Source organism: Rattus norvegicus, chromosome 17 (genome assembly GCF_021556685.1).
Source record: "Rattus norvegicus strain SHRSP/BbbUtx chromosome 17, alternate assembly SHRSP_T2T, whole genome shotgun sequence".
Lineage (NCBI taxonomy): Eukaryota > Metazoa > Chordata > Mammalia > Rodentia > Muridae > Rattus > Rattus norvegicus.
In genome coordinates this window covers 41535001-41561718 of record NC_141550.1, presented here as the reverse complement: position 1 = coordinate 41561718, position 26718 = coordinate 41535001, and the positions used below count along the sequence as shown (strand labels likewise).

The window sequence follows — 26718 nt, the reverse complement described above, 5'->3', positions numbered from 1 at the left end:
GGGCGTTTCCCACTAGTTCTGACATGCAGGAACATTTGTCAATAAAGGGTAAAAAGTCAGGTGGAATCCAAGTTCCCGTGGGTCACCTGGTGTCATAACCTGAGCGATTCTGCAGAGAGCACACATGCAAGTTTCTACTTTTTGGGGGAAAAGAAACACAAATGCCCCTTCCCCAGGGGCGGGGGAGGCGCCTAGGGATGCACCAATCACAGCGCGCCCTGCTCTATATAAGGCCCCCCCCCCGGACCCCCTCTCTACTCCAGCGCTGTTCGCTCTCCTGTACTTTTTTTTTTAATTGGGTGTAGTTCTTGACCAGCTCTTGACTATGTCGGAAACGGCTCCTGCAGCCTCAAGTACTCTTGTTCCAGCTCCTGTAGAGAAACCTGCAACTAAAAGGCGAGGGAAGAAGCCTGGCATGGCCACTGCTCGCAAACCTCGGGGTTTCTCGGTTTCCAAGTTGATTCCTGAGGCCCTTTCCATGTCTCAGGAACGGGCAGGAATGTCCCTTGCTGCCCTGAAGAAAGCCCTGGCTGCGGCTGGCTATGACGTGGAGAAGAACAACAGTCGTATCAAGCTGGCCCTCAAGAGACTTGTGAATAAGGGAGTCCTGGTGCAGACCAAGGGCACCGGAGCCTCAGGCTCCTTCAAGCTTAGCAAGAAGGCAGCTTCAGGCAACGACAAGGGCAAGGGCAAGAAATCTGCTTCTGCCAAGGCTAAGAAACTGGGCTTGTCCAGGGCCTCGAGATCCCCCAAGAGTAGTAAGACCAAGGTTGTCAAGAAGCCAAAAGCTACGCCCACAAAGGGTTCTGGGAGCAGAAGGAAGACCAAAGGGGCCAAGGGCTTGCAACAGCGCAAAAGCCCCGCCAAAGCGAGGGCAACCAACTCCAACTCTGGGAAGTCAAAGATGGTCATGCAGAAGACCGACCTAAGGAAGGCAGCAGGAAGAAAGTGAGTTTCAAAGCCAGTTTTCAAAAACCCAAAGGCTCTTTTAAGAGCCACTTACATACTTCTTAAAATGGCCAAACACTGAGCAAAAGTTAGAGGTGGGCAGTCACTTAGGTCGACCTGCTGTTTAAACCCTAGAGTGGAAACCTAGGAGGTCCCTATGTGTAGTTTATTTGGTTGTGGCTTTACATTAGAGTAAAGGTCACCATTGTAACATGTCTTTCATTCTAGAATAAAGATCACCATTAAAATGTAAAATGGATGCATTTCATCCTAGAAATGCCACCGTATCAAAAAGAGATGACCTCAGTAGTAGCTGGCCACTCTGATCAAATACTGAACTTAAATTTACTCATTAGAACACCCGTGACTGGCGTCCAGGCTTTCATAGCACCACTGTGAACCCAGATATTCAGTGACTAAGCTAGAGTTTATACATTTTTCTTGAGTTGGATTTTTATTTCCTGAGTGATGGATTAAAAAAATACAACAGTTCCTAAGAAACTAAAATGTCTTTGAAGTTATTGCAATTGTGCGATGTGTCAACAAAGATTCATTTTTTGTTCCACTTAGAAAGTAGTTTAATACTATTGATCTAACAGTTATTGTTGAAATGTATTGTGTATTTTATGAAAATAGCATGTAGGCTTCATGAAACTGACAAGAGCCATATTAAAAATTAAGGATTTATTTATTTATTTATTTATTTATTTATTTATTTATTTATTATGAAAATGTTAGGGTTTGAGTTCAACGCTCCAACATAACAAAAACAGTACCGGGAGTCTGGGATGAAGAATGTAAACAACCCAGTTTTTAAAGTCATTTAACAGTTTTATGGATTAAAGTGGGCCACAAATATTAAATTTACATTTATTTTAGGCCTTTGTATGAGGAGTGACAAAAGATCATTTAGCAGGGTGGCTTGAGAAATTGTTCTGTCAAGAATACTTGATGCCTTTAAAGAAGTTTGTATATCAGAACACACAAGTGGCTCACAACTGCTAACTCCAGCTTCCTGAAAATATGATTCTCGCTTCAGGCAGAGGGCAAACACGGCACACCCGCACGAACTTAAAATATCAAGCCATTGGACAACCATGCAGTTTGTGCATAAACACTATCAACAGGCGGTCCCTAACACTTTTGTGTATTTAGGCCTTATTAGTTGTATACAATGAGTAACAGTTAAACATGTCTTCGGTTTTTGTAGTTAGCCCTTGCCTTAGACAAAATGGCTCCTGCTCTTTTGAGCTGGCAATTTGGATGGCGCAAGTTTAGAGACAGGTACGTGGAAGTAAATTGACTGAAGGTTATTTACAAGGAAACACTGAGAAACTGGGCTCACTTATTAGAAGGGAGCCTTTCAAAGTTAGGTAGTCACTTAGCATTGTTAATACTTCAGTTCAGGACTATCTACTCAAAACCTTTAGTTAATGATACAGGGTATATAAGAAAGCTGCATGGTTATGGATTAGAATTACAGTCTTACTTTCTAGCTGTGAACATCCAACCAGAGTATAGCATAGGACACCGCTTATATGCTACCTCGCATGCTCCAGAGCAAAGAAGCTTCGAAAAGTGAACAACCCTTTGAATGAGTTCGTGGGTGGCCCTGAAAAGGGCCTTTTGCAACAGCTAAGGAAAGCGCATTAGCAGTTTAACCACCGAAGCCGTAGAGTGTGCGGCCCTGGCGTTTAAGCGCGTAGACCACGTCCATGGCAGTGACCGTCTTGCGCTTGGCGTGCTCCGTGTAGGTGACGGCGTCGCGGATCACGTTCTCCAGGAACACCTTCAGCACACCGCGGGTCTCCTCGTAGATGAGGCCGGAGATGCGCTTCACTCCTCCGCGCCGGGCCAGGCGGCGGATGGCGGGCTTTGTGATGCCCTGGATATTGTCGCGCAGGACTTTGCGATGACGCTTAGCGCCACCTTTCCCAAGGCCTTTACCACCTTTACCACGTCCAGACATGGTTGTGAGTAAAAGTCAAGGGAAGAAAGCAAGCTTCCCTTTAAATAGACCTTCTGCGGACCTGATTGAAGACCACAGGCGTTAGGAGGGGTTTTCGAATCAGGTCCTTGAAAGGGGGTGGGGCAACAAGGATGAGTCATTGCAATCTGAATGTTTTCATTGGCTAGCAAACCTCAGCTATTCTTTGCGCGCTTTGTCTCCTAAAGACAGACCAGGTTTAAGTCCTGCCAAAACCTCATTGTCATCCCCAACCCCTTCTTTCCCGCGAAAGAAAGGCTTATTGGCAGAAAAGCAGATATCCCCATTTCTCGTTCGCTTTTACTTCTATCGTGTTATTAAATTAATTGATGGTTTCTTTGTGAGGACTCAGGTAAGATGTCCAAAACAGAGTGAATTAAATAAACCAAGGATGTCCCTTGGCAGTAATGTTTAAGCCCGTCCCTGGCAGTTTTGTTTGGGAAGGCAGAAACATTGAAAAGGCATCTCCAATTGAGCACCCTAACTGCAAACTTCATATTCCCTATCTCGAGTCAGGGACCTAATGACTCTATCTTCTTTTTTATAAAAACTGAGACAGTCAAATAAAGTTAGGCTACCGGTTATCCGCAACCTGCTGTGGTTCCAAGTTTGTTTCCCTTCCAGCCCTTATTAAGCACAGCATGGCTTGCTCAACGTTAAAACGTGTTTTTTCGAGCTGGCAATTACAGTACAGGGCTAATACTTGATTAAGGTCATTCCAAAGCTGACAAAGTTCTTGTGAAGCTTGTGATAAGATTAGTGATGTCAAAACAAGGCTAATCCTTTTTAAAAAAGATTTATCTATCAAAAAGATAAGTACACCATAGCTGTCTTCAAACACACCAGAAGTGGGCATCAGATCTCATTACAAATGGTTGTGAGTCATCATGTGGTTGCTGGGATTTGAACTCAGGACCTGTAGAAGAACAGTTAGCACTCTTAACCACTGAGCCATCTCTCCAGCTCCAGGGTTACAATTCTTATTCAGGCAAATAGGGAGGGAAGTAGAGAAGCTTTTCCTCAAAACACTATTTTTCTTTTTCTCCACTTTGGACAGTTAAAAACCAGCACCCCTGAACCATCAGAATGTATGCTGGGCAGGGCATGGCCAAGTGCTGTTTAGTAATATGTAAACAAATGCATTGGTGTACTGTATGTGAAAGAGTAGGGATTAGTCACTAAAGAACAAACAAGTTATGCTCCAAAATGTTGAGGAAGATTTGAAATTTCAGGTCAGTCAATACACACACCTTTCATGCTTAAAGCTCTTCAGAATGGCTTGATAGCCATTATTAAATCAGAGTATTTTAAAAAAGATATTGGTTTAAAAATAACATGAGAAAATTTGGCACCTTATGTGCAACATTTTTTTCTTTGAAATGAGTCTAGGGGTTGCTGCATTGGAGTTGTCTCTCTTTTTTCCTTGCACCACTTAAAAGGAAATGGTTCCTGTGAGGACCTCCCAGCAGGCATGAGTCACTGTTGAAGGAGCCTCAAAGATCATTGTCTTCTCTACCTTCTGTTCTTTTGGCAGCTTGGGAACTCAGCCTTGGCTTAGCATACCAGCCTTTCCAGTAGCTAGTTCATAATTCTCTTTTACTTATGCACTTTCTCTTTGAAAGAAATAGAAATACACACACACACACACACACACACACACACACACACACACACACACACACACACACACACACACAAACTTTGTTATTTGTTCTTTTAAGAGAATTCCATTTTCGCCCAAGCTGGCCTCCAGCTCACTGTGTAGCTGAGAATGAGTTGAACTCTGATGTAGTTGCCTCCACCTCCCACCTGCTGTCATTAGAGTGCACCTAGCACATCTGGTGCTTTTCTGGACAGGGGTTGCCCCTTCCACTAGTCCCTACCCAACACTGCCTCTCCACAACCTACTGTGAAGTACTGAAGGAAGCCACCAGGTGTCACCCTTCTTCTACCTTCAACATTGTGTAATTGTTTAACCAGAAATGAGTAGAGTTGGGGGAGATTTGAAATTTAAGTCTTAATTCCTCCAGTGAAGGTCCTAAAATTTTATGAAAAAGTCAGAAGAAATACAAAGCACACAAAATGCAAATGTATTATTTGTCCGGTATAATTAGTATCCCATTACTTAGATAGCTGTAACATGAAGTGGAGGAAAGCCTGCGTTCTGCTCTATACAGGGGGATATTTAGGGAGAACAAATCAGTGTGCTTTTGGCTTGCCTCGTAGATTAACACTGTTTACAACTCAGGCGATGATGTCCTTATGGCGAAGGAAAACTGTCAATCTAGCTATCACAGTGCAGTGAAAATATTCTAAAAGACACAGGTAACAAAGTGTAAATCTACAATCCAATTGCTCAGGAGGTGTGGTTTAAGGCAGGCCTGAGTTCCATAGTGAGCTTGATGTTGTCCTGGACTAGATGGTGTCCAATTTTAAAAACTTAAAGAAAACCAAACCAAAAAAGCCAAAATTAGAAGATATGTGTCCATACAATGGTGAGTTAACAAATAGTCATAAAATGGACAAGAGTATCAATTAACCTGTATTAACTGGCACATTTGCCAAATTGTTTAATAGTTGCACACATTTTGAGGGGAGTGATACATAGGCAATATACCAGGTGCTAGTGGAGATTGTCACTCATTGAGGAAATGATGGGGTACGTTTATCCATTTTCAACAATGAATTAAAATTCTGATGTGTTTTTTCTACCTAACTTTCACAAACAGGAAATAATACAAAGGTCAAAAGAAAAAAAACTTTACATCTCAGCTCAAAGTCAGTGTTCATTAAAGAAACTGGAGCTATTGGTCTGAGGCACTTGGTTTGCAAGATGGAATTCATACCACAGTCATGCAGGCAAATGTGTGCTTAGGGGGAAGTGAACATGTGCCATCTGAGTGGAGATATGAGTCCACACACATGTGCATGTGCATGTACACATATATGAGCACACATCTTCATGCAGACAGATGTGTATACATACACAAACATGATGCAAACACAGGCTTGACTTTTTAACTTTTGATGAAAGTCTTTTCTGAAATCTAGTAATTTCTAGGTTGTCTAGATTGCATTTTAAATGTGCACAACCAGCAATGAGCAGCAGGACCCTAGCAATCAAGAATTCTCTAAGCCTTTAGACAGCTTCCATGTTACTTCCTTAAGATGAGATAAATTGGTGGATTATTGGCTGCCCGGGCAATCACTTTAAAGTTCTAATTACAGAGGCATTGCTTTAAGGCTAAGCTTTATAACAGAACTTAATAAAAACAAACAAACAAACAAACAAACAAACAAACAAACAAACAGCAAACTAGATGCCAGAGGAAGCAGGAGACTGGGGAATGGAGTCACTACTTAGTCCCTGCCCTCTTCCTCTAAGGTTGAAAGGTGATAGTTGATAGTTGAGGACTGGTGTTTGGCAGCCGTTTCCCATCATGTGGGTCAAACTCACTGAAAAGAAACCCCAGCAGACAAGGAAAGGGCCATCTTCTCCTTTCCCCACTTACTTCATGCCATTCATGCCGTTGGGTGGTACAGAGGGTGCATCTAAGAGCCAGGATGGCATTTCTACAGCTGTCTTTCTGTGTCTCTGGTGAGCTGTGAGATAGTTTTCATTTTTTGCATCTACAGAAAAGTAACATTGTGGCAGATAATAATTTCTACTTCATAGACTCATCAGTAGGTCCACACATGCTTTATGTTTAGCAGGTGATCAGAGCAGAGTATGTTATTTAGCACAAGTGCAAGCTACACTTCATTATGATAACCGTTTATGGTTTCTATTTTCAGGACAAGGAGAGAGGGTACTTCATAGGCATCATGTCACAAATACATATGACACTGACCTTTGAAAACCTCATACCTTTGTGCAAATAGGGACATATAACCCTCACCATGTACACAAACATCTATATTTTCTCAGTGGGTGGCTTCTCCAATTGCACAGTGTGTAACGTTCATAGCTTTATTGCCATAACACTCCAATGGCAGAGAAGTCAGAGTAGTCACTAACAGATAGAGAGGCTCAAATGACAATTGAATGGGTCCTAGGATATGTATGAAAAATTCTGGCACAAGAATGTGTGCATCCCAGGATGAAGGTTCATAACTTCTTCAGATGTGGAAATGAATCATGTGTCCCCCAAATTTAGTGGGGCTTTTTAAGTAGACATACGAAGTCTAGGTGGATGCAGAAAACGAAGGATGCCTGCAAGTAGCAGCTTAAAGATCATGAGACTGGTTCTGAAGGGAGAGGTTGCAGCTGGGGCAGTCACTATTATTCAGGAACTGAACTTAACTGGAGAAAACACCTTAAGAAAGCAAACAGGAAAGCTAAGGGCAGAGTCCTCAGGCAGTTTCTGTGTGTTAGGTCCAGCTGTGTTCTAGAATGGAGCAAGTGTGTCCCCTCCAAGTCTTTGGCTGAGTCTTCTCTCTTCTGTGCTTCTGCATGCTGCAGGTCACTCACACTCTGTTAAGACATAGTCACCCATGGTTCCTCCTGGGAAGATAAGAGACCCAGGAAGGGACATCACTGGCCAGGCATCATCTTGTACTGTCCCTTCCCACCTCCTCCATCCCCAACCTTGCTATTCAAGGACTCCATTGGATTTCTGAAATGGTTACTCTTTGTGGGAGAATCTCTGGTGTACTGAGTAAAGGCTGCCTTTGTATTACCAGGTCTTGAGTACAGGCAGGACTTCAGTACTGTTATTCTAATGAAGCATCACCTGACTCAGTGTTTTGTAAACATCTCCATCATCTTCTGATTGGTTTAAGAAAAGCTGAACAGCCTATAGGGAAGCAGGAGCTTCCTGGGAGGGATAAGAATTCTGGGAAAGAGACTGAGGTTGGAGATTTGCCAGCCAGACACAAAGGAAGAAACAGGACCCTGTATGGTGGTAAGGTAATGAGCTATGTGGCAGTGGCAGGACAGGGCCAGATGGTCAGATTTACTTAAATGAGTAAGTTGAGAGTTTGCCAAGCTAAGGCCAAGATTTCGTAATTATTAAAAAAATCTCTGTGTTATGACTGGGGCTGCTGCCGGGTTGAGACAGTCTGGAGGTAAACCATTGGTATGGAGCTGTTTAGTAGCTAGCTACCTAATGGCTTTCCTTGTCACCTAACTCACTTCCTCACAACCCATTCACTAAACACAGACATTGTTCCCTTGCTTTTGTGACTTCGCCAGCTGCCCAATTACCAGAACATAATGTTCCACGGACCTATGTTGGCTCACTGCTTTCTCCCTTGTGTTTTATCCATGCTGCAGATACCCAGAGAGGGGGAAAGAGAATACATTGTGAGTGAGGGACAGAGGAAGTCAGGGACAACGCCCAATAATACACTATCCCACTCAGCATTGTTGTTGTTGTTGTTGTTGTGGGTTGTGGTGGTGGTGCTGGTGTGTGTGTGCTAAGACAGGGTCTCACAATGTAACCAACCGAGGCTGGCTTTTAACTCTTGGCAATCCTCTTGCTGACATTAGGGTCACAAACCACCATACCAGTTTTATATATCCTTTCTGGATGTAATTTGAGCATTTCATCCAGTGACACCCCACATTCTTCAGGGCTCTTCTTTAGCTGCCTCTACTTGTCCTGAATTCTATTCCACACTAGATTTAGGGTCTGGGACTTACCCAGTGACTTTCTTAACCTGAAATCCCCCTCTACCTTAAATAACACCTGCACAACAGTAGGGGCCTAGAAGGTGTTTCCTGAATTAGGAACTTCTTGTCTGGGAAAAACAAAACTAAGCAAAACACTCCCAGAGATGGGCTGGCACTTTCTGTAGGAACTGTGTGACCTGGAGGAAGATGCACCATGACACTTCCTCCATGTTCCCACTCACCTGAAACCTTCCTTTTCCTTAAGACTAGGATCAGAATTCCAACAAAGAAGATGGCACAAATGGTGATCCCACTTATGATTCCAATAATCATGTCCTGAGACCGTGAGGGCTCTAAAAACAACACGTGAAAATTCAAGTCCATGACTACCACATCCCATCCCAGAGCAGACTGCTCTCTCCCTGCAAAGGTGACCACCTCTACAGCCCTGTATGCCCGTCCTCACCCCAAGTGGCAGTGAGAGGCTGATCCAGGCCTGGGTGCTCCACTTGACAGCTGAACCTTGTCTCTTCTCCAGGGGCCACAGCCAAGGTCAGCCAGCCCTGATAGGTCCCATCCCCATTTGGCAGCACGTTCTCAGGGTTGACATCCTTGGCATCTAGGGGCTGGCTGTCCTTCAACCACCTCATAGTGATGTTCTGGGGGAAGAAATTCAGAGCCTGACACCTTAGAGAGGTCCCTGTAGAGGCCCAGTGGCGAGTCACTTTCACCAAAGTAGGCACTTGAAGGAAAAGAAGAAGTACATGAGGAGAGTTATTTTAAGCTGAGCAGGAGGACTGGAATTTTCACTTCTCTTTTTTGGTAGGAAAAAGAGCACACCCTCTCCAGAGAAACCGGCTGCCATAGATGCCATTTGGTATCCTGAAAATGGCTTCATGATGGCTTCAAGATGAAGCCACACACTAAGGAAGTGCCACATTGAAGAACAGCACTTCAATCTGTTCTGTTTAGCACTCTTTGCCCAGTCCTCTGGCCAGGCCACTGACATTCCCCTTTCTAACTTTGTAGTAGTTGTGTTACACACCTCAGTATAAATTGGAAATTCTGTCCCCAACAGTGGGCTTACACTTTGAAATCCAAGATTTGGGAAGACAAGGGTCTGTTTTGTGGCTAATCAGGCCTACATAGTGAGATCTACACCAACCTCAGCTACAGTGTGAGAGACTAAAGAAGAAAACAACAAACAGATAAACAACAACAAAACGAATGGCATTGACTAGATGTGGTTGTTTATGACTGTAATCCTGGAAAACTTGGAAAGCCGAATAGGGGGATTTCTAGGAGTTTGAGCCCAGGCTGAGTTTCATAACAAGTTAGTCAGTCTGGGCTACAGTGTGAGATTTTGTCTAAAGGGAAAGAAAAAGAAAGAAAGAAAGAAAGAAAGAAAGAAAGAAAGAAAGAAAGAAAGAAAGAAAGGAAGAAAGAAAGAAAGAAAGAAAGAAAGAAAGAAGGAAAGAAAGAAAGAAAGAAGAAAGAAAGACAGAAGAAAGAAAGAAAGAAGAAAGAAAGAAGAAATGAAAGAAAGACGGATGAAGGAAAGAAGAAAGAAAAAGAGAGAGAAAGGAAGACAGAAAATTAGAAATGACTAAACTGGAAATCTTAGTATTCAGAAGTATTTTCTCTATACTTGGGAGTGGCTGAATCCTTCGCCTTGATACTTGGGATTTTACTCCCTGCCACTCTGCAGTTTGGGGCCTGAGCACAGTTCCGTGTACCTTGCTGTCCCAGAACCCCTCTCTGGAGCTCCAGGACCTGCTTCAGCTGCTGGGGGCAGTCCCTCTGCAGGTAGTCCCTGCTCTGTCTGGCACGGATCCTGTGCTCTTCCCACTCCATCTTGGTGGCCCAGGCCCTTGGCTCGGCTGCACTCCAGTTCAGTGTCTTGGGGCAGAATTCAAGGTGATCTTGCCCATCGTAGCCATATTTCCAGAAGCCACTGGTACTGTTGTCTTCATGCACCTCACATCCTAGGATCACCTGCAGGATGTGAGACTCAGGCACCACTCTCAACTTCGTGACTGGAAATGAAAATGTTGGTTTTTGTCTTTACCATCCCCAAGTATTGAATGTTCTCCCTCTTGGTTTCCCCCCACCCCAACCCCAGGATCTCACTTTAAGATATTACAGGATATTTGAACCTGTTTCTAGTTTGTGTGGCTGGGTCCTTAGCATTCTAATCCCTCTCTGTGACATATAAACACACCTTATTACTCACCTTTAATAGCAAACAGCGAAGGTAGAGTTAGTTTGTAGAAGGAAGCACCCATGTTTGAAAGGGATGTGTAATTGTGAGGCAGACAAAGTGACAGAATAGGATATACCCAACTGTCACAAGAAGAGAAAGGAAAAGGAAGAGACAGACAGTACAGGAACGAGAGAGTGCAGTGTAGGAATAGAGTTTGTGGAGAGCAGTGCAGTAGGGTGGAGAGGGAGACTAGAGCAGCACAGAGAGGGAGGAGGAGGCAGGTTTACCAGAGAGCTTTACAGAGACAGATTGAAGAGAGAACAAACTAGACACAGGTGAAGACAGTATAAGTAAGGAAATGAGAAGGAACAAGAAGATTGGAAAACATTGCCAGAGTTAGTGTGAGGTCAAGCACAGTAATGCAGAGGCTGAGAGAAAAGCCAGACTGAATAAGCAGCTGGGAGAGGAGTTTGGGCCAGAATGTCTGAGTTGAATAAACCAGCTAGAGTTCAGAAGGAGCTAGAAAAAGTGAGCTTATTGAGCAGCAAGTCTCAGAGGCCGAGAACATTCTAGTCCTAGATTGACTGTACAGAGGCTAGAAGCTTCCCTGAGTAGGCCTAGATTAGCACATGGAGGCAGAAAGCCTCCTAGACATCAACTACATCAGGAGAATAAAAGTTACTTTTTCAAAGCTATATTCCCAAGGTAGGAAAATAGTTCTATTCTCTTAGTACCTCAGGGAAGTGACTCCCCTCTCTACATACCCTTACTGTGGTTATAGTTGCCCATGATGGTCCAGAAGTCCACTATGAACATGTAATCCCACCCTTTCAGGCTCTGACTCAGCTGCAGCCACAGCTGGCTTGATGTCTGCCCCAAGATCCATGGGGCCCTGGGCTCAGCACGGCGACTCTCGTGATTGTAGGATACAAAGAGCTGGTCATCCACATAACCCAGAGCCTCAAAGAAAGGCAGCCCGAGGTCTGGCTTTGAGGCACCCATGAAGAGATATCGTAGAGAATGTGAACCTGGGGAAGTCAGCAAGCATTCAGAATGGACAGCCAGCAGACAGCAGGATCACGATGCAGAAGTTCCACAGCCCTGGGTTACCTCCTACTACTAGTGCATCCTCCCTGTGGAGTGACACAGTTCTTCTCTTCCCTGCACAGCCCTGGCTGTTCTGGCCTCTTGCTCTTATTCTGCTCACTTTGATGCTCTCTACTTGAGTGGATAGGTCACCCCCCACCCCAACTTCCCCTGACCTAGACTCTGGAAGATCTTTGGGTTTCCCTAGCTATGCGGGCTGAGCTAGGAGTTGCTGCTGAATCCATTAAGATCAAAATCCTAAGGAGTTGGAGGTACTGGGTTTTCTCCACTTCCGTCTCTGAACATTTTCAAGTACAGATGTTGTCTAAAAAATGCCGGTGAGTGTCCTGAGATATAACTCAGGACAATCTGTCAGCAAACAGAGGGCTTCCAGGAAAGGGAACTGACAGCAACTCTCAGCATGGGCATTTTCCCATCACTTTCCCTCAATTCTGGAACAAGGTTGCCTTAGCTTAGAATTGCACCTGGCATGGGGTCAGCGCTTCACAAAAGTTTGTTGCCATAGAGTGGTGGCTCACAGTTCTGACCCTAATACTCTGGAGACTGAGGCAGGAGGATTATCTCAGCTTTGAGTTCGTCCTTATATGCATAGGTGAGTTCCAGGCCAGTCTGAACTACATAGGGAGACACCCCATGCCATGGTTTCTGGAAGGGAAAAAAAAAGGTCAGACTTAAGTTTATGTTCTTTGCAACCTGAGGAAAGATGTAAGCTAGTTAACTGGCAGTAACTGCTGTTTCCCAGTGCATAGTCAAAGAGGATCACAGATCTGAGCATTATTAAAGTGTATTAAGCAGCACTTTGGCATCCTTTAGAAAAGGCTTGCTAAATCCTTTTTAATGTGCAAATCAGCAAAGCCCTTCTGAACAAGGTCCTACAGAACAATGATCTACCCTAGGGGGTCACATATCAGATACCCTGCATATCAAATATTTACATTATGATTCAAAACAGCAAAATTTCACTTATAAAATAGCAACAAAATTTTATGATTGGGATCACCACAACCTGAGAAACTGTATTAAAGGGTTGCAATATTAGGAAGGTCAAGGAACACTGGGCAAGAACCAGGTGCTCAGAAGGTGACTCTGTCAGAAGGTACTATCCTCTTACCCACAGTGCTTAGCCTGCCTTCTGTGTCTCCTCAGACTTTTTCCTGCTGGACTCTCCTTTCTTTTTTTTTTTTTTATTATCTTGAGTATTTCTTATATACATTTCAAGTGTTATTCCCTTTCCCGGTTTCCGGACAGACATCACCCTCCCCCCTCCCCTTCCTTGTGGGTGTTCCCCTCCCAAACCTCCCCCCATTGCCACCCTCCCCGCATAGTCTAGTTCACTGGGGGTTCAGTCTTAGCAGGACCCAGGGCTTCCCCTTCCACTGGTGCTCTTACTAGGATATTCATTGCTACCTATGGGGACAGAGTCCAGGGTCAGTCCATGTATAGTCTTTAGGTAGTGGCTTAGTCCCTGGAAGCTCTGGTTGCTTGACATTGTTGTACTTTTGGGGTCTCGAGCACCTTCAAGCTCTTCCAGTTCTTTCTCTGATTCCTTCAATGGGGGACCTATTCTCAGTTCAGTGGTTTCCTGCTGGCATTCGCCTCTGTATTTGCTGTATTCTGGCTGTGTCTCTCAGGAGCGATCTACATCCGGCTCCTGTCGGTCTGCACTTCTTTGCTTCATCCATCTTGCCTAATTGGGTGGCTGTATATGTATGGGCCACCTGTGGGGCAGGCTCTGAATGGGTGTTCCTTCCGTCTCTGTTTTAATCTTTGCCTCTCCCTTCCCTGCCAAGGGTATTCTTTTTCCTCATTTAAAGAAGGAGTGAAGCATTCACATTTTGATCATCCGTCTTGAGTTTCCTTTGTTCTAGGGATCTAGGGTAATTCAAGCATTTGGGCTAATAGCCACTTATCAATGTGGACTCTCCTTTCTTAACATATCTTATTCTCTTCCAAGGATGAAGGCACAAAGATATAATTGTCCCAAACCTGAAGTTCCCTTGGATTACAGGAATACCATCAAAGCCTCAGGGCAGGACCGACCCTGTTTTCCCCACTCCATCACACCAGAGCAATTATCTATGAGGTCTAGGTAGCACATAGGAGCAGAACAAATTGTTACATTGTGCCCTAACAACAAACAGGTGAACAATTTATGGACTGGGATGCAGGATCCAGGAGCTGTCTATCTAGAGGAATCCTTTGCTTTCTGTTTAAATCTAAATGTCATGGCAGGACCCTGAAGATGGACTCTTGCTGGGTCACTTGATCTTGCCAGTATGGCTAGACCGAATAGAACTGTTTCGTTATTACTGGACTTCTTATTTGGAACTGTTACCAACCACAAGAGCCGCTAGAGTCCTGGCCTTCTGCCCTAAAATCTTTGGTTACAATATTACATCCATTTGAAATAAAAATGACGTTTCGAGATGAAAGAACAAATGCCAAGAATGCGGAAAGGTCCAAGACCCCCACCCAGCGCTCCCTTTGCTTTATCTAAAAACAAAGCAAACACACACACACACACACACACACACACACACAAGTGACACAGTGGGGTTCGACCCAGCGCAAGGAAAACATCCTTTCCCAGAACCGACTTTGGTCACCCTTTGGTGAGAAATTTCAGATCCCAGGTCCGTTAGGGAGGTAGGATAACACAGTCCACAATAAAAACACTGAAACAGAGATTGGAGACCGAGACCCCAGGCTCAGGTAAGCCAACGTGGCTCCTCACATGGCTGCCTAGTGACACCCTGACAGAGCAGGGGCAGAGGTGCCCCAGGCAGATAGCTGTGTGGCAGGTGTTCCTGCTCAGGGTCTGCGTGCAGAGAGCTGGAAGGGAGATCGTAGAGGGATTCTGAAGGGAGAAACTCCAGGAGCATAGGAAGCTACTTTCGGTTTTGCGTCCCACACCCCCACCTTTTCCTCCCGCACTCACCGGGCCGCAGCGCCTGCGGGGCCACGGACCACAGCAGCAACAACAGCAGCAGCAATAGCAGCCGCACAGGGAGCCCAGCTGATCGGTCCATGCCTCCAGCTGGGTCCACCGGTTTTCACTAGGACCTGGAAACGTGGAGGATCCAAGAAGTCACCCTGTAGCCATTGCTGAGGCTTCAAACCTCTCATACAAAACTTCCTGGCAAGCTGGATCCCTTTCCGGGACATTGGGGAAAAGAAACAAGTACCAGTGGCTCAAGTCTGTGTCCCCAGCACTCATAGGCGGGGGAGGGGGGGGCAAAGATTGCTGTGAGTTCAAGTCCATCTTGTGCTACAGAGTAAATTACAGGATGGCTTGGGCTACAGAGTGAGACTGATTAAAAACAAACAAACAAACAAACAAACAAACAAACAAACAAACAAATGAACGAACGAACCCTAAGATTAAAAAGAACAAGAGAGTATCCAGAACTTGAAATCTGTATCCTGAAGCCAAGAATGCTTGCTTATGTCACAGTCAGTGACCCAGGTGACCCACCCTCCAGTCCCCATCTCTTAAATCACTGTAGATATTGTTGATTGTGAAAACTTATCACAACTTGAGACCTAAATATTCAACATTTCCACACTTATCCAAATTATGACTTAGGCATTTCAATCATGTTAACATTTTTAATGTATATTTAGAGTCTTTTAACTATGTAACAAATTTAGTAAGTGGTACCTTTCTAGAAATGTCACTTGGCAATTTGAGAAGAAAAACAAATTAGGAAATGTAGGGCTCTTAACTGCATGTGATTAGTTCAAATATGGTAGAGAGAATGGGTACTTCGGGTTTGGTTATGTTTTTCTTCTTTTCTTTTTTTTTTTTGTAATGTAATTAATGCATCTAATACGTAAAAATCAGCAGGTTTTCATATATTCAATGAAGTTAGTAGCCATTACCAATCAATCTGAGAATATTTGCCTTTTTTTTTTTTAACCTCACTGGATTTTAGCCATTTGCCTCTCAAAGTAATACATCGTCCCCGCCCCACCCCCAACCTGAATGATCACTAATTCATGTTTTCTTTGATTCTGACATGCCCTGAAAGTAGCATGCATACTGCCTGTAGCTGTTGTTTGTTTGACTGTGTTTGCGTGAGGGGGGGGGGCTTCTGTTGTTTACTATTATGTCATTATATATCCTTGTCCTGACTGATCATATTCTCGACTCTACACTTTCTCCCCTCTTCAGCTTGTGCACTTGTGAGATTCTCCCAGTTTCTACTTTGGTGAGTAACATTTTTATGAACATTGGAGTACATTTAATGTTGTCTTATGATCTCATTGCTCCCACATATACAGCCCTGAGATGGCATAGTAGTCATTAAGCCTTTTAATGAACCGCTAGACTGTTTTCCAGTAACTGTAGGCTTCACTTCACCTTCCCATTAGCAGAGTATGTGAGTTCTGATTTTCTACATCCTTCACTGCCCATCTTTATAACTTTAGCCAACCCACCGCATAGGAAACGGCACCACAGGGTTTGCTTTCATTTCCTTGATAACCAGTGATATAAAACATCATTTAAATTATTGCCACTTTGGAAATCTTTGGAGAAATGTCCTTTCAGATTCTTGCCCATTTGGGAGGGGGGGCTTTGGGGGTTAAGTTATTTGTCACCTGTGTCATCAAAAGGGGTCTCTCAATATTATTTGTAACAGTGAGTTTTGTGAGACTACTAGTCATCAGTATGTGTCACTGTGTCCTGTGAAATCACTTACTAGCTTTTCTGAATTTTGAATAAGGTAAGGATTTACATCCTCTGTGACGCTGTCATGGATATCTCTCTAGCTGCTGTAAATGTTTGTGCATCTTGCTTGCTAAATTCTTACAGTGCCTTCTTCTCATTTGCCACTCCAGCTTAGTACATCAAGAACTTGAACAAGTGCTGAGACGTTATGTTAGCAACAGACGCATACCCCATGGTGAAAATATCTGTTGCCAGCTATCTCTTCAAATCCTATGAGAAATAACCACCTCAGGTCCTGTTAATATGCGAACCCATTTCCATCTATGATGGTTTGTATTTGCTTGGCCCAGAGAGTGGCCCTATTAGGAGCTGTGGCCTTGTTGGGAAGGTGTGTCTCTGTGGGCGTGGGCTTAAGACCTTCACCTTAGCTGCCTGGAAGTGAATCTTCCACTAGCAGCCTTCTGATGAAGATGTAGAACTCTCACCTCCTCCTGCACCATGCCTGCCTAGATGTTGGCATGTTCCTGACTTGAGGATACCTGAACCTCTGAACCTGTAAGCCAGCCCCAATTAAATGTTGTGCTTATAAGACTTGCCTTGGTCATGGTGTCTGTTCATAGCAGTAAAACCCTAACTAAGACCGATGGCATGATGAACGAAGCTAGATAACAGATATTCACACACATTTGACTTCTCCTCAGTATGTGAGTATGTCCCCAACCTCTCTCACAGGTAGATGTATTTACATGTCCTTTCTCCACGGTTATACATCTACCTATACATCTGCACTTATATGTATGTACTATATATGTATGTACTAAACCATCCACCCGACAAACATGCACCTGTATCTCACCTCCACTGGAGGGAAGTAGGGAAGTGAGGCATAGTTACAGAAACCAACCTGCTGCATAATCTGAAATGTCAAAAACACAAACCATATTGTTAAATAGGGATGAATAAAAGATTTTTAAAATCACACAGACACACACACACACACACACACACACACGCGTCTATGTTTTTGTGTGGAGTTATATATGTGGGCACACCTGTGGAAATCAAAGGATAACTTGCAGAACTTGGTTCTTTTCTTCCAGTATGTGTGTCCCAGAGATCGAACTCAGGTTGATTTATCAGTAATTACCTTTACTTGCCGAGTGATTTCACCAGCCAGGGATGAAGTTTGTAACATCGTAATTAGTACTTCTGTTCAGTGAAATATACCATGGATAAAGTTTTATAGCTAACAAAATATCAGAGACATAATAAACTGAAACATACAAAATGATTAGTAACTAGAATGTAAAAAGTATTTCTGTACACGAAGAAGGTTCAGGCAGAAACTCAAAGGCAGACTTGGATGAAAGAAATGATCATAAAATGGACATATTAGAAAGCCCAAGACATATGTTAATCAAAGAAATGTAAAGTGATATTTCATTTCACATTATCATGTTGGAAAGTTGAGTAATGCCTAGTATTGGGGAAGATAAAGACCTAGGGATCCTTATGCATTAATGAAGTGTAGGTGGCAGATTCCACTCCATTTCTTAGCTGTAACCATGAAGCTCAACAGAAGGTGTGAGCCAGTGGCTTTCTGCACTGAGATAATGCTGTTTTATAGCAATGCAAGTCAGTAAATGCAGTGAAGAAGAAACCTCAGTGGAGGTGACAAAATGTACCAACGATGCATTAAGGAATAAAAACACAGATTTTTCCCCCTATTGAATTACCTTGGCTAGGAATGAGCCCACATTTGAATTTTCCACTTGTCTCCCTATCTGTTCCATCTGTCTGTAGTCAATGGTTATTGGACCAGGGTCCAGCCTCAACACAGGATTGGAGTTCTCAACTGGAAGCAGGGATATCTGTAAGTCACAAACTGACAGGCAATTTAAGGCTTAAAGTTACTCTCTTTGCTCTCTCTCTCTCTCTCTCTCTCTCTCTCTCTCTCTCTCTCTTGTGCACTCTGCTTTCTTCCATTGAGCTTTTCATTCTCGAACTCCCACACTCATGCACATCTCTGTTCATTACCCTTTCATTCTCACACACACTCTACATACACACCTCACACATATCTCACACACACCACATGCACTCTCCTTTTACTCACACACACAATCGTCAACCACACCTCAAGTTCTCTATTCACTCTTCACATTCTCTCTCCAGTCTTCACATGTTCTTCTCATGCTCTCTCTTTCGCTCCCTCATGTGCTCTCTCATTCACTCTCTAGCTTTGCTCTTGCCCCAGTCTTTTATTGATAATCCAAAAGCAGGTAGAAAAAAGACATTGTATAATCATTGCCAAATCAAATTAAAAAAATAACCACATCCCACAAAGAATTAAGAATTACAATTTTTCCTCAAAGTTTCAAGCTTTCCCTATTCCCAGGCCTGTGGTAATAATAATAATAATAATAATAATAATAATAATAATAATAATTGCAAACTTATAATTAATTAAACTTTAACTTTTCTACTAATCCAAAAGCAGGTAGAAAAAAGACATTGTATAATCATTGCTAAATCAAATTAAAAAAATAACCACATCCCACAAAGAATTAAGAATTACAATTTTTCCTCAAAGTTTCAAGCTTTCCCTATTCCCAGGTCTGTGGTAATAATAATAATAATAATAATAATAATAATAATAATAATAATTGCAAACTTATAATTATTTAAACTTTAACTTTTCACTTATTATACTTCAGAGCTCAAAGCTCCGAGGTCAGCTACTTGAATTTTCCTGTGAAGTTCTAATGATAAGTGACATAGGCAAAGCTGCCAGAAAGAATCAAGTGAACCCTTAACTCAGTAATTCTGCTAGCTTTCTGTTCCTTGCACACAATGACTCTTGTAAGAGTCCCAGTATTTTGACTTATCCAGCAACCACTCTCAAATGCTATGTGAAACTTATTTCCTAACTTTAATAACTTTTTCCATTCTTAAGGTCCCAATATTGGCTCTAATTCATTTTCTAATAATTTCTTTAAAGTTTCTTTGCAAGTCAAGCATTAATCTGGAACTAATATTATGCAGTTATTACATTGTTTCCAAGATGAGAACACACAGCATGCACCTGGGCCCTTAGGGCTGTGCTGTACTGTGCCCCTATGCCTCATTTTCCAATTATTTAAGAATCATTACATCAAGGAACATCTAGTTTCACAGAATTCACCAGAGCAGAAGGAGAAAGAAGTAGGGAAGTCAGATATAATAGAATAATTATGCACACCAAGGCCAACTGAAAGGCAGTCATGCACAAATGAAATCTATACATTCGTTGTCCAGGGCTAAGGTTAGGAGAAATGGGATCAACCTGTTTTTACAAAGAGCTGCTGTGGGCTACTGAGATGTCTCCATCCCGGCCTACTGCAGGCAACCTCTTATTTCAGATGGTGGGTCCCCTGGAGGGATGTATCTCTGGCTCCTCAGGGTCCCAGAGGCCACCCTTCTTTACAAGGAGCTGCCACAGACTTCTGAGATGTCTCCATCCAGGCCTACTGCTGTCAGTCCCTGTCATCGTATGTTGTCCCCAGCAGACTATCTGTTGTTAGTTATGTGCGTCAGATCTTTACCAGGTACCTATCTGTCGTTCTCTCTCTCTCTCTCTCTCTCTCTCTCTCTCTCTCTCTCTCTCTCTCTCTCTCTGTGTGTGTGTGTGTGTGTGTGTGTGTGTGTGTGTGAGAGAGAGAGAGAGAGAGAGAGAGAGAGAAAGAGAGAGAGAGAGAGAGAGAGAGAGAGATCTGTGCCTATGACAAGCAAGGAACTTTCCTCTGTATTTATTGGAGTGTACAGAAAATGGTACTTGAGATAAGTGAGGGATTCTTTTCAGAGATCTTTAAAAGAAGTTTCCAAAAGTTACTTTCCTGACAGCGACTCAAACTAACACTGAAAACCACAAAGGTGTTATAAACCTATATTCATATGTTATTTTCAATTCTTATGAGATATTTGTTTTAATGTTTCTGTCAAACTGCTCGCTGCTTTCAGTAAAGGATAACACACACACACACACACACACAATCACACAATTTTGAAAAGGAACATATAATTTAAGGTTAATCTACATATTTGGCTTAGGTTGCAAAAGCTGATTACATGGGACATGAAGGTATATTAAGGTTAGTCCCGTTGTTCTCTTAAAGGTAGTGTAAATAAAATAAATACCGTAGGGCAGGACGCTAAGTACATAGGTTCACCCTCTTCGAACATAAAGGGAATTTTCGTAAAATGTTTCACTACAGCAATGTATTAAATGACCATATTTATTGGAAAAGCAGTAAGACATGACTTCAGTAAATGGAGGACGTATTCAAGTGAAAAATTATGTGCTTTTATGTATTGTGTCACTCAATAAAAAATCTATGGAATTCATTGAACCTTTTCCTGGAAGGGTAGATGAAGAATGGCAGAGGGAGATAAGGGGAACGTGCTGATAAACTGAACATACACACATGACCATTCACTGATAGCATACTTGCAGGCATTGGTGGGTGGCTCTGGAAGATCAAAACCATTTTACAATCCACTTGCTGAACACAGTAAATGCCTAGGGTGTGCTTTTACTCCTTAAAGGATATTGGAGCCAGAATCAGGAGAGAGAGAGAGAGAGAGAGAGAGAGAGAGAGAGAGAGAGAGAGAGAGAGAATATGAATGCAAACGCTGTACTCTTTTCTATCATGATGATACAATGTTGTGAAAGGCTCTCTTACCTCCCAAGAGACTGGAACTGTACAGCCAGACTTAATAATATACCATGAGATTGGTAGCCTAACAGTGCTTAACCTTCCTTTACAAGAATAATGTAACAAACAGCCTTACTTGCCTTGGCTTTCCCATGCAGTCAACTTTTACAATCTAAGCTAATGCATAGCTGCAATCTTAAATTATGTACTCTCCCATAGCCCTGACCCAAGAATAATGTGTTGAGGGGTATTCACCAGAGAAGACTGCTTGGACATGCCTTTAAGCCAATTGAAAGTCTTTTTCAGCCAGTGGACCACTACACCAGGTGCTTGGGATCCCGGTTTAGTACTGAGCTACTTTTTCACTGAGATTTTGAACACACAAAAAGAGAAACATGTTGTGGGTTGATATACTTCAGCTAACAAGAACAGTACACTGGAGCAGAACTACAGAAGCCAAAAGAACAAGGTTATAGAACATTTAGGAACTTTCCAAGAACTATGGGCTTTGGTGGATTTGGTCTTTGTTTTCATTTTGGCTGGGGGTACTGCCTACAGCTTCACTGGCCCATTATGGAGGCACTTATGCTAAGGTCTGGGCTTCTGTTACATAATGTGCATGTATTACAATAGTTATTTGCAGGAAATAGCAAATAGGCTGGCTCAAAGTGGTCTTACAATATAAATATGCAACATAAAATGCTGAACAAAGCACACAGATATTGCTTAATAATCAATGACCTTTGCCATACTGTTCGCAACTGATTCAGTGGGGAACCATTTGGAGCTAGTGTATCTGTTAAAGATTTCTTCTATAAGGTATCCCATTCCCTTCTCATGTGATACTTTCTGTGCTGGTCAATAAAAACAAGAACGAAGCCCCTAGCTAGAGAAAAAGACACAGAGCAAGACAGAGGGACAGATTCACAAGACAACCTTCAGGAAGGCAGAGAATCAGACTCCCTCAAGAGACTGGTAGGACAAAAGCCACAGGGAGCACGATGTAGAGAATTCCAATCTGGGCTTGCTCTTGGTTAAACGACACCAAGTGACAGTGCTTTGATTTCTTTACTTAATATGACACCAATACATTACCGGTGACACAGAGTTTGTCATACAGTCCTAAGTGATTACATTAAGTTTCTCAGGAAATAAAACCATGCCTGCTGCATACAGCTCTGAAGGGTTCCATAAAGACTCTGGACTGCAATATACATTGTTTAGGGTTTATCAGGAACACACTTTGATATATTTCCACATTCACTAGTATTGTTGCTTTCTGGGACTTTCCTCCCATTTCTCTGCAAAATTGTATATCTTAGAGTCACCTGGTCATTTAACTTTAGCACATGCAACTCCAACACCACATAGAAGGTAAGGAAACCAGCCTTCACTAGGACACCAGGTATCCCTACCTGGTTTTCCCTTAAGGATGACCACATTTGTTCCATCCCCAATGAGTTACTCCCTCTGTGGTTCTGGGAAAGGCCTTCCTTCCTTGCCTATCATAAAAACAAGGGAAGAATCACAGGTTTCTGTGCCATAGGATACCATACTCCAAGAAGTCTGATTGTGACACTGTGTGAGGCAGGTATGTTTGGGAACAGATTCTTATAGGAATGTACTCCTAAAGCGTCCATCCCTTTATTTCAGCTAAAATTTCCTTCTGCCAGCTGATCATGCTGTGGTAATTTGAATGAGAAAATTTTCTTCATAGGCTCGGGTATTTGAACATTTGGTCTTCTGTCGATGGTACTATTTGGGGAGCTGATATAGCCATGCTGGAGTGTCCTGGCCCGTGGGAACATCAATGGAGACCCTGGAGAGGGGAGTGGGATGGATAGGACAAGAGGCACGAGAAATGGAGAGAAGACAGTATTCTGATCAAGTCTCACTTAATCAAGCAAAAAGCACTTGCTTATAATCAGAAAAAAATCACACAACACAAACTGGTAGTCAGGGTAACGATAAACATATGTCACATCAGAAATCAATGGCATAAGTTTTGATTTCCCAGAAACTCCTTACCTACAATAAGTTTCAATATCCTGAAATCTCTCACTAACAATAGAGTGAAACTTGTTCTTGTGTAGAAGCAAGCTAGCAGAAAGTCTCCAGTATTCTTGGCTAGTGTTAACCCCCATGTATGCTACTTGGAAACAAGAGCCCATGAAGTGAAAATACCTAGCTCAGGCAAAGAAAGGCATAAGCAGGCCGGATGGCCCCGGACACTGGAGGAAGTACATCATTGAGGGTGGGTGTGGAGAGTTTGTAACCTCAAGCAGCTTCCAATTATCTCACTTCAAAATTGAAATAGAGGTCATCACGTAGCCACACAGGGAGAGGGAGGCTGTCTTAAACCAGGAACTTATCGCTTACTGGAACCAGATTAACCGACCAGAGTAGTCAAGGAACTCTGGAAGGAGTTAAGACAAGCATCAGTGACAAATAAGAATAGATGCCCTGGTCTCTACAAGGAACACTATCCAAATTCCACGAGGAGGGAGGACAGCTTATCTCAAGCAAGGTGATGCATAGTTGAAACTGTTTAACATGCGTCTGACTCTGATTCTCAACCTCACTAGTGGGAAACACCAAAATAGCTTGCTTTCTCACATTGAAATTTTGGTTAGGAAGTACGTGCCCTTTCCCCAAGTTGAAATATGAACCCAATCCACTGGTGAGTGTTAAATTAAATGTCACTGAAGTTCCTATTCCAGCTTCTTGTGATTTTGGTCAGGATGTCATCAGAGTTATTAGGGTCAGGGCCTAGGCCCTGGAAGCTCTAATATGCTAGGATATCCCCAGTGGGGCAGTTAAAAAACAAGACAAAAAAAAGTAATAGAAAGAAGCAGAAGGGAATTTATTCATTGAGACCCTATTAAGAAGTGCAGTGACACCCGACTCCACTCAGTCTGTCTTTGGGGTACTGACATGGAGTTTAGAAATAAGCAGAGGGCAAGGCATACACATAACCAGGCATTCCTGTCCAAGGTATGGTCCTGCCGTCTTTGGCTCCACTCTCCCGGGCAAGGTGGCCTGACAACTTGACAGCTTGTATGAAATCTCTTGTTGGGAGACAAGTTCCTCCTGTGGCTGGCACAAGACTTCTGCCTTTTTTTTTTTTTTTTCAGGATAAGACTGTGGGGAGATTCCAACTCCTTAAGCCAACCATGGACCTCAGTGTCCCTATTAAGATCATAAGGGGTTATTTTCTTTCTTTGCTCCATGCTTCTAGGATGGTCCCCTGCTCTGACGGAATTAGGTCCCAGCCACCAATGGACTCTGAGTCTATGAGCCCTAGTGAGTTTCTAATGGATGTGAGACTGGGGTAGAGGCAAGGGAAGGAGGCTGGAGTTGGTCCTGGTGAGTCTTAGTTACACCAGAGGCTTCTTCCCAGATGGCTTGCACTTTTGAAGATAGCACTTTGTCACCACTGACAAAGGCATGGTGCTGTGCCCAGTCTTCTTAAACTCTGCGTTACCATTTTGACTTTAGGGATGTTTGCAGCAGAATGACCCAGGCTGTAATAGGACTTAGTCCTGTTCCTCATAATCTGATTTCAAAGACTCTTGTCATTGTCATCCTCTTTGAAGTTGAGACCAGATCTTCAGTTCAGACTCCATCTTAGAGAGCCTGACGTAAGGTTGAGCTTGAGTTTACTAACAAGCCAGCACCTAGCACCACTTTCCAGGCTGCTCACCAAGTCAGCGCTTGGCACTAGTTTCAGGTTACAAGCCTGCCCCTGGTCCTCCACTTCCTAACAACTACTGGTCAGGAGGAAAGCAGAAGTTAAGTTTATGGTTTGGCTCCCAGTACCAGCCAATTATGTAAAAGGGCAACTCCGCAATAGCCCACCAATCAGATGTGTGCCAGCCTAAAACCCCCTTTGCTTGTTTCCTATCAAGCCTTGTCCTGCTCAGAGCTCAGGGCTTCACCCTCCCATTCTGCTGTGTCAGTGACAGTGGTGGGCCCAAGCTCAAGCTTGCAATAAAGACCCTAGTACCATAGCATCAGAATCAGTCCCTTGGTGGTCTTTTGGGGTTCATGAAATGAGCACAACAAAGTCACAACCCAGAATCTTTGTAAAATATCAGGAATTGATGTTCCAAATGTTTTGCTTCTGCTCATTGACAATAGAAAATGAAGTTAGGGTCACTGTCAGGAAGTCTCTCTCATACACTTCCTATTTCTTTCAGATCTCACACACAGCTCTCCCTTCTCCCCAGAGCAGACATTACTTGTGATCTGGAAAATTCCTGCACTCCAACCCCTTATCCCTGATTCACTTCTGTCTGATTGAAGACAAGGCCTGTTCTAATTCCCCCTCCCTCCTTCTTTACATTTCCCTATCTTCTCCAGAGAATCCAGCCCTATCCTGGTTACAGGCTCAGTCTATAGTGTATTTCAGCCTACACACATGGACATTAAAAAAAAAAAGAGGGTAAAGAGTACAGGAGTTTTGTTTATCGCTACCGTGCTATTTATTATACAGTTTACAACAGAGCGAAGGCACATTGCAGAAGAGTAAATGATAGCTACTGTGAAAATGAGGCTGCCTAAAAGATTTTTCAGCCTCAAGCCTGGGGGCCTTTGAAGTGCTGCAGCAATTCTGGGGTTCTGAATACGCATCGTGCACTCTCATTTAGGTCAGGTCCAAAGTATATATGTTGCTGGGATCTGATTCCAGGCAGCAGCTCCATCTTGGAGAGATCTGGCAAACCAGGCATAGTACTTTCCCCACAGAAAATATGAAAAAATTATGATGTGGGAGAATAGGAATTTCATTATCTGATATTGTCATATGGGGAGAGGGTGCAGAACTCTCCGCCCTATTCTGAGAGTTACTGACATGAGCTTTAACTTAACACGGGGGGTGGGGGGTAGAACTGGACAGGAGATAAATCTTTGTCATACTGTGGTCTAGCACATCACTAACTCAAGTCTGGTTTTACAGGGCCTCAGAAGTTATTATGCCCACTATAAAATGATTGCTTGTGTTTCAGAGGTCAACTTTAGATTTTAGCATCGGTGACTTAGTCATTGTTCTGCTGCTGTGAAGAGACACCATGGCCTGTTTTCCTTACTCATTGGGTACCTGCAGGCCTAAGGGAAAAGTCAGAGCCTTTCAGTACAACTACTAAGTTCTTGTTATATGCACATATCTGGAGACCCCTCCTTCCTCCACAACCCAACTTTCTGGTATCTCTAAAGTAAGATCAGTTTGTAAGCTGTCAGTTGTACTATAAACCAATTGAAAACCATGAAGCTTCCTTACTAAGGCTAATTTATAAAACAAAAACAAATGATTTATTTCATGGGATATTTAAAAGTAGACTTCAATATTTCATATTTAATAATATGAATAAAATTTAATAATATTTAAATATTCATAGGTATTTAAAACTAGAAATGTTGTTTTAAAATGATACAGTGTAGGGATCTTGACTGGATCCATTTTTCTCTTCCAGTTATATATAGAATTTAAAAGGA

General features: G+C 42.9%; 3 protein-coding genes across 6 annotated transcripts; 1 reads left to right on the top strand and 2 right to left on the bottom strand.

Moving 5' to 3' along the window:
• Positions 1-256: 256 nt before the first annotated feature.
• On the top strand, positions 257-1001 carry H1f6 (H1.6 linker histone, cluster member). Its single transcript, NM_012579.1, has one exon. It carries the CDS (start codon positions 326-328, stop codon positions 950-952), a length of 627 nt encoding a protein of 208 aa, NP_036711.1. The 5' UTR covers positions 257-325; the 3' UTR covers positions 953-1001.
• Positions 1002-2514: 1513 nt separating this feature from the next.
• Positions 2515-2948, bottom strand: H4cl1 (histone H4C like 1). Its single transcript, NM_001444886.1, is given in 1 exon segment — positions 2515-2948. A coding segment is annotated over 1 exon segment (312 nt). The 5' UTR covers positions 2918-2948; the 3' UTR covers positions 2515-2605.
• A 3943-nt stretch (positions 2949-6891) lies between these two features.
• On the bottom strand, positions 6892-14987 carry Hfe (homeostatic iron regulator). 4 transcript variants are annotated; one of them, XM_087590334.1, is made up of 6 exons: positions 14798-14987; positions 11517-12504; positions 10286-10585; positions 9016-9291; positions 8792-8902; positions 6892-7439 (listed from the first exon to the last, which is right to left on the bottom strand). In XM_087590334.1, the coding sequence occupies exons 2-6, from the start codon at positions 11752-11754 to the stop codon at positions 7399-7401; spliced, it is 966 nt and encodes a 321-aa protein (XP_087446460.1). In that variant the 5' UTR covers positions 11755-12504; positions 14798-14987; the 3' UTR covers positions 6892-7398. The 4 variants fall into 4 exon arrangements, with proteins under 4 accessions (XP_087446460.1, NP_445753.1, NP_001166905.1 ...); NM_053301.4 differs by having other exon boundaries at positions 11517-11780; positions 14798-14968; NM_001173434.1 differs by lacking the exon at positions 11517-12504 and having other exon boundaries at positions 14798-14968.
• Positions 14988-26718: the final 11731 nt, after the last annotated feature.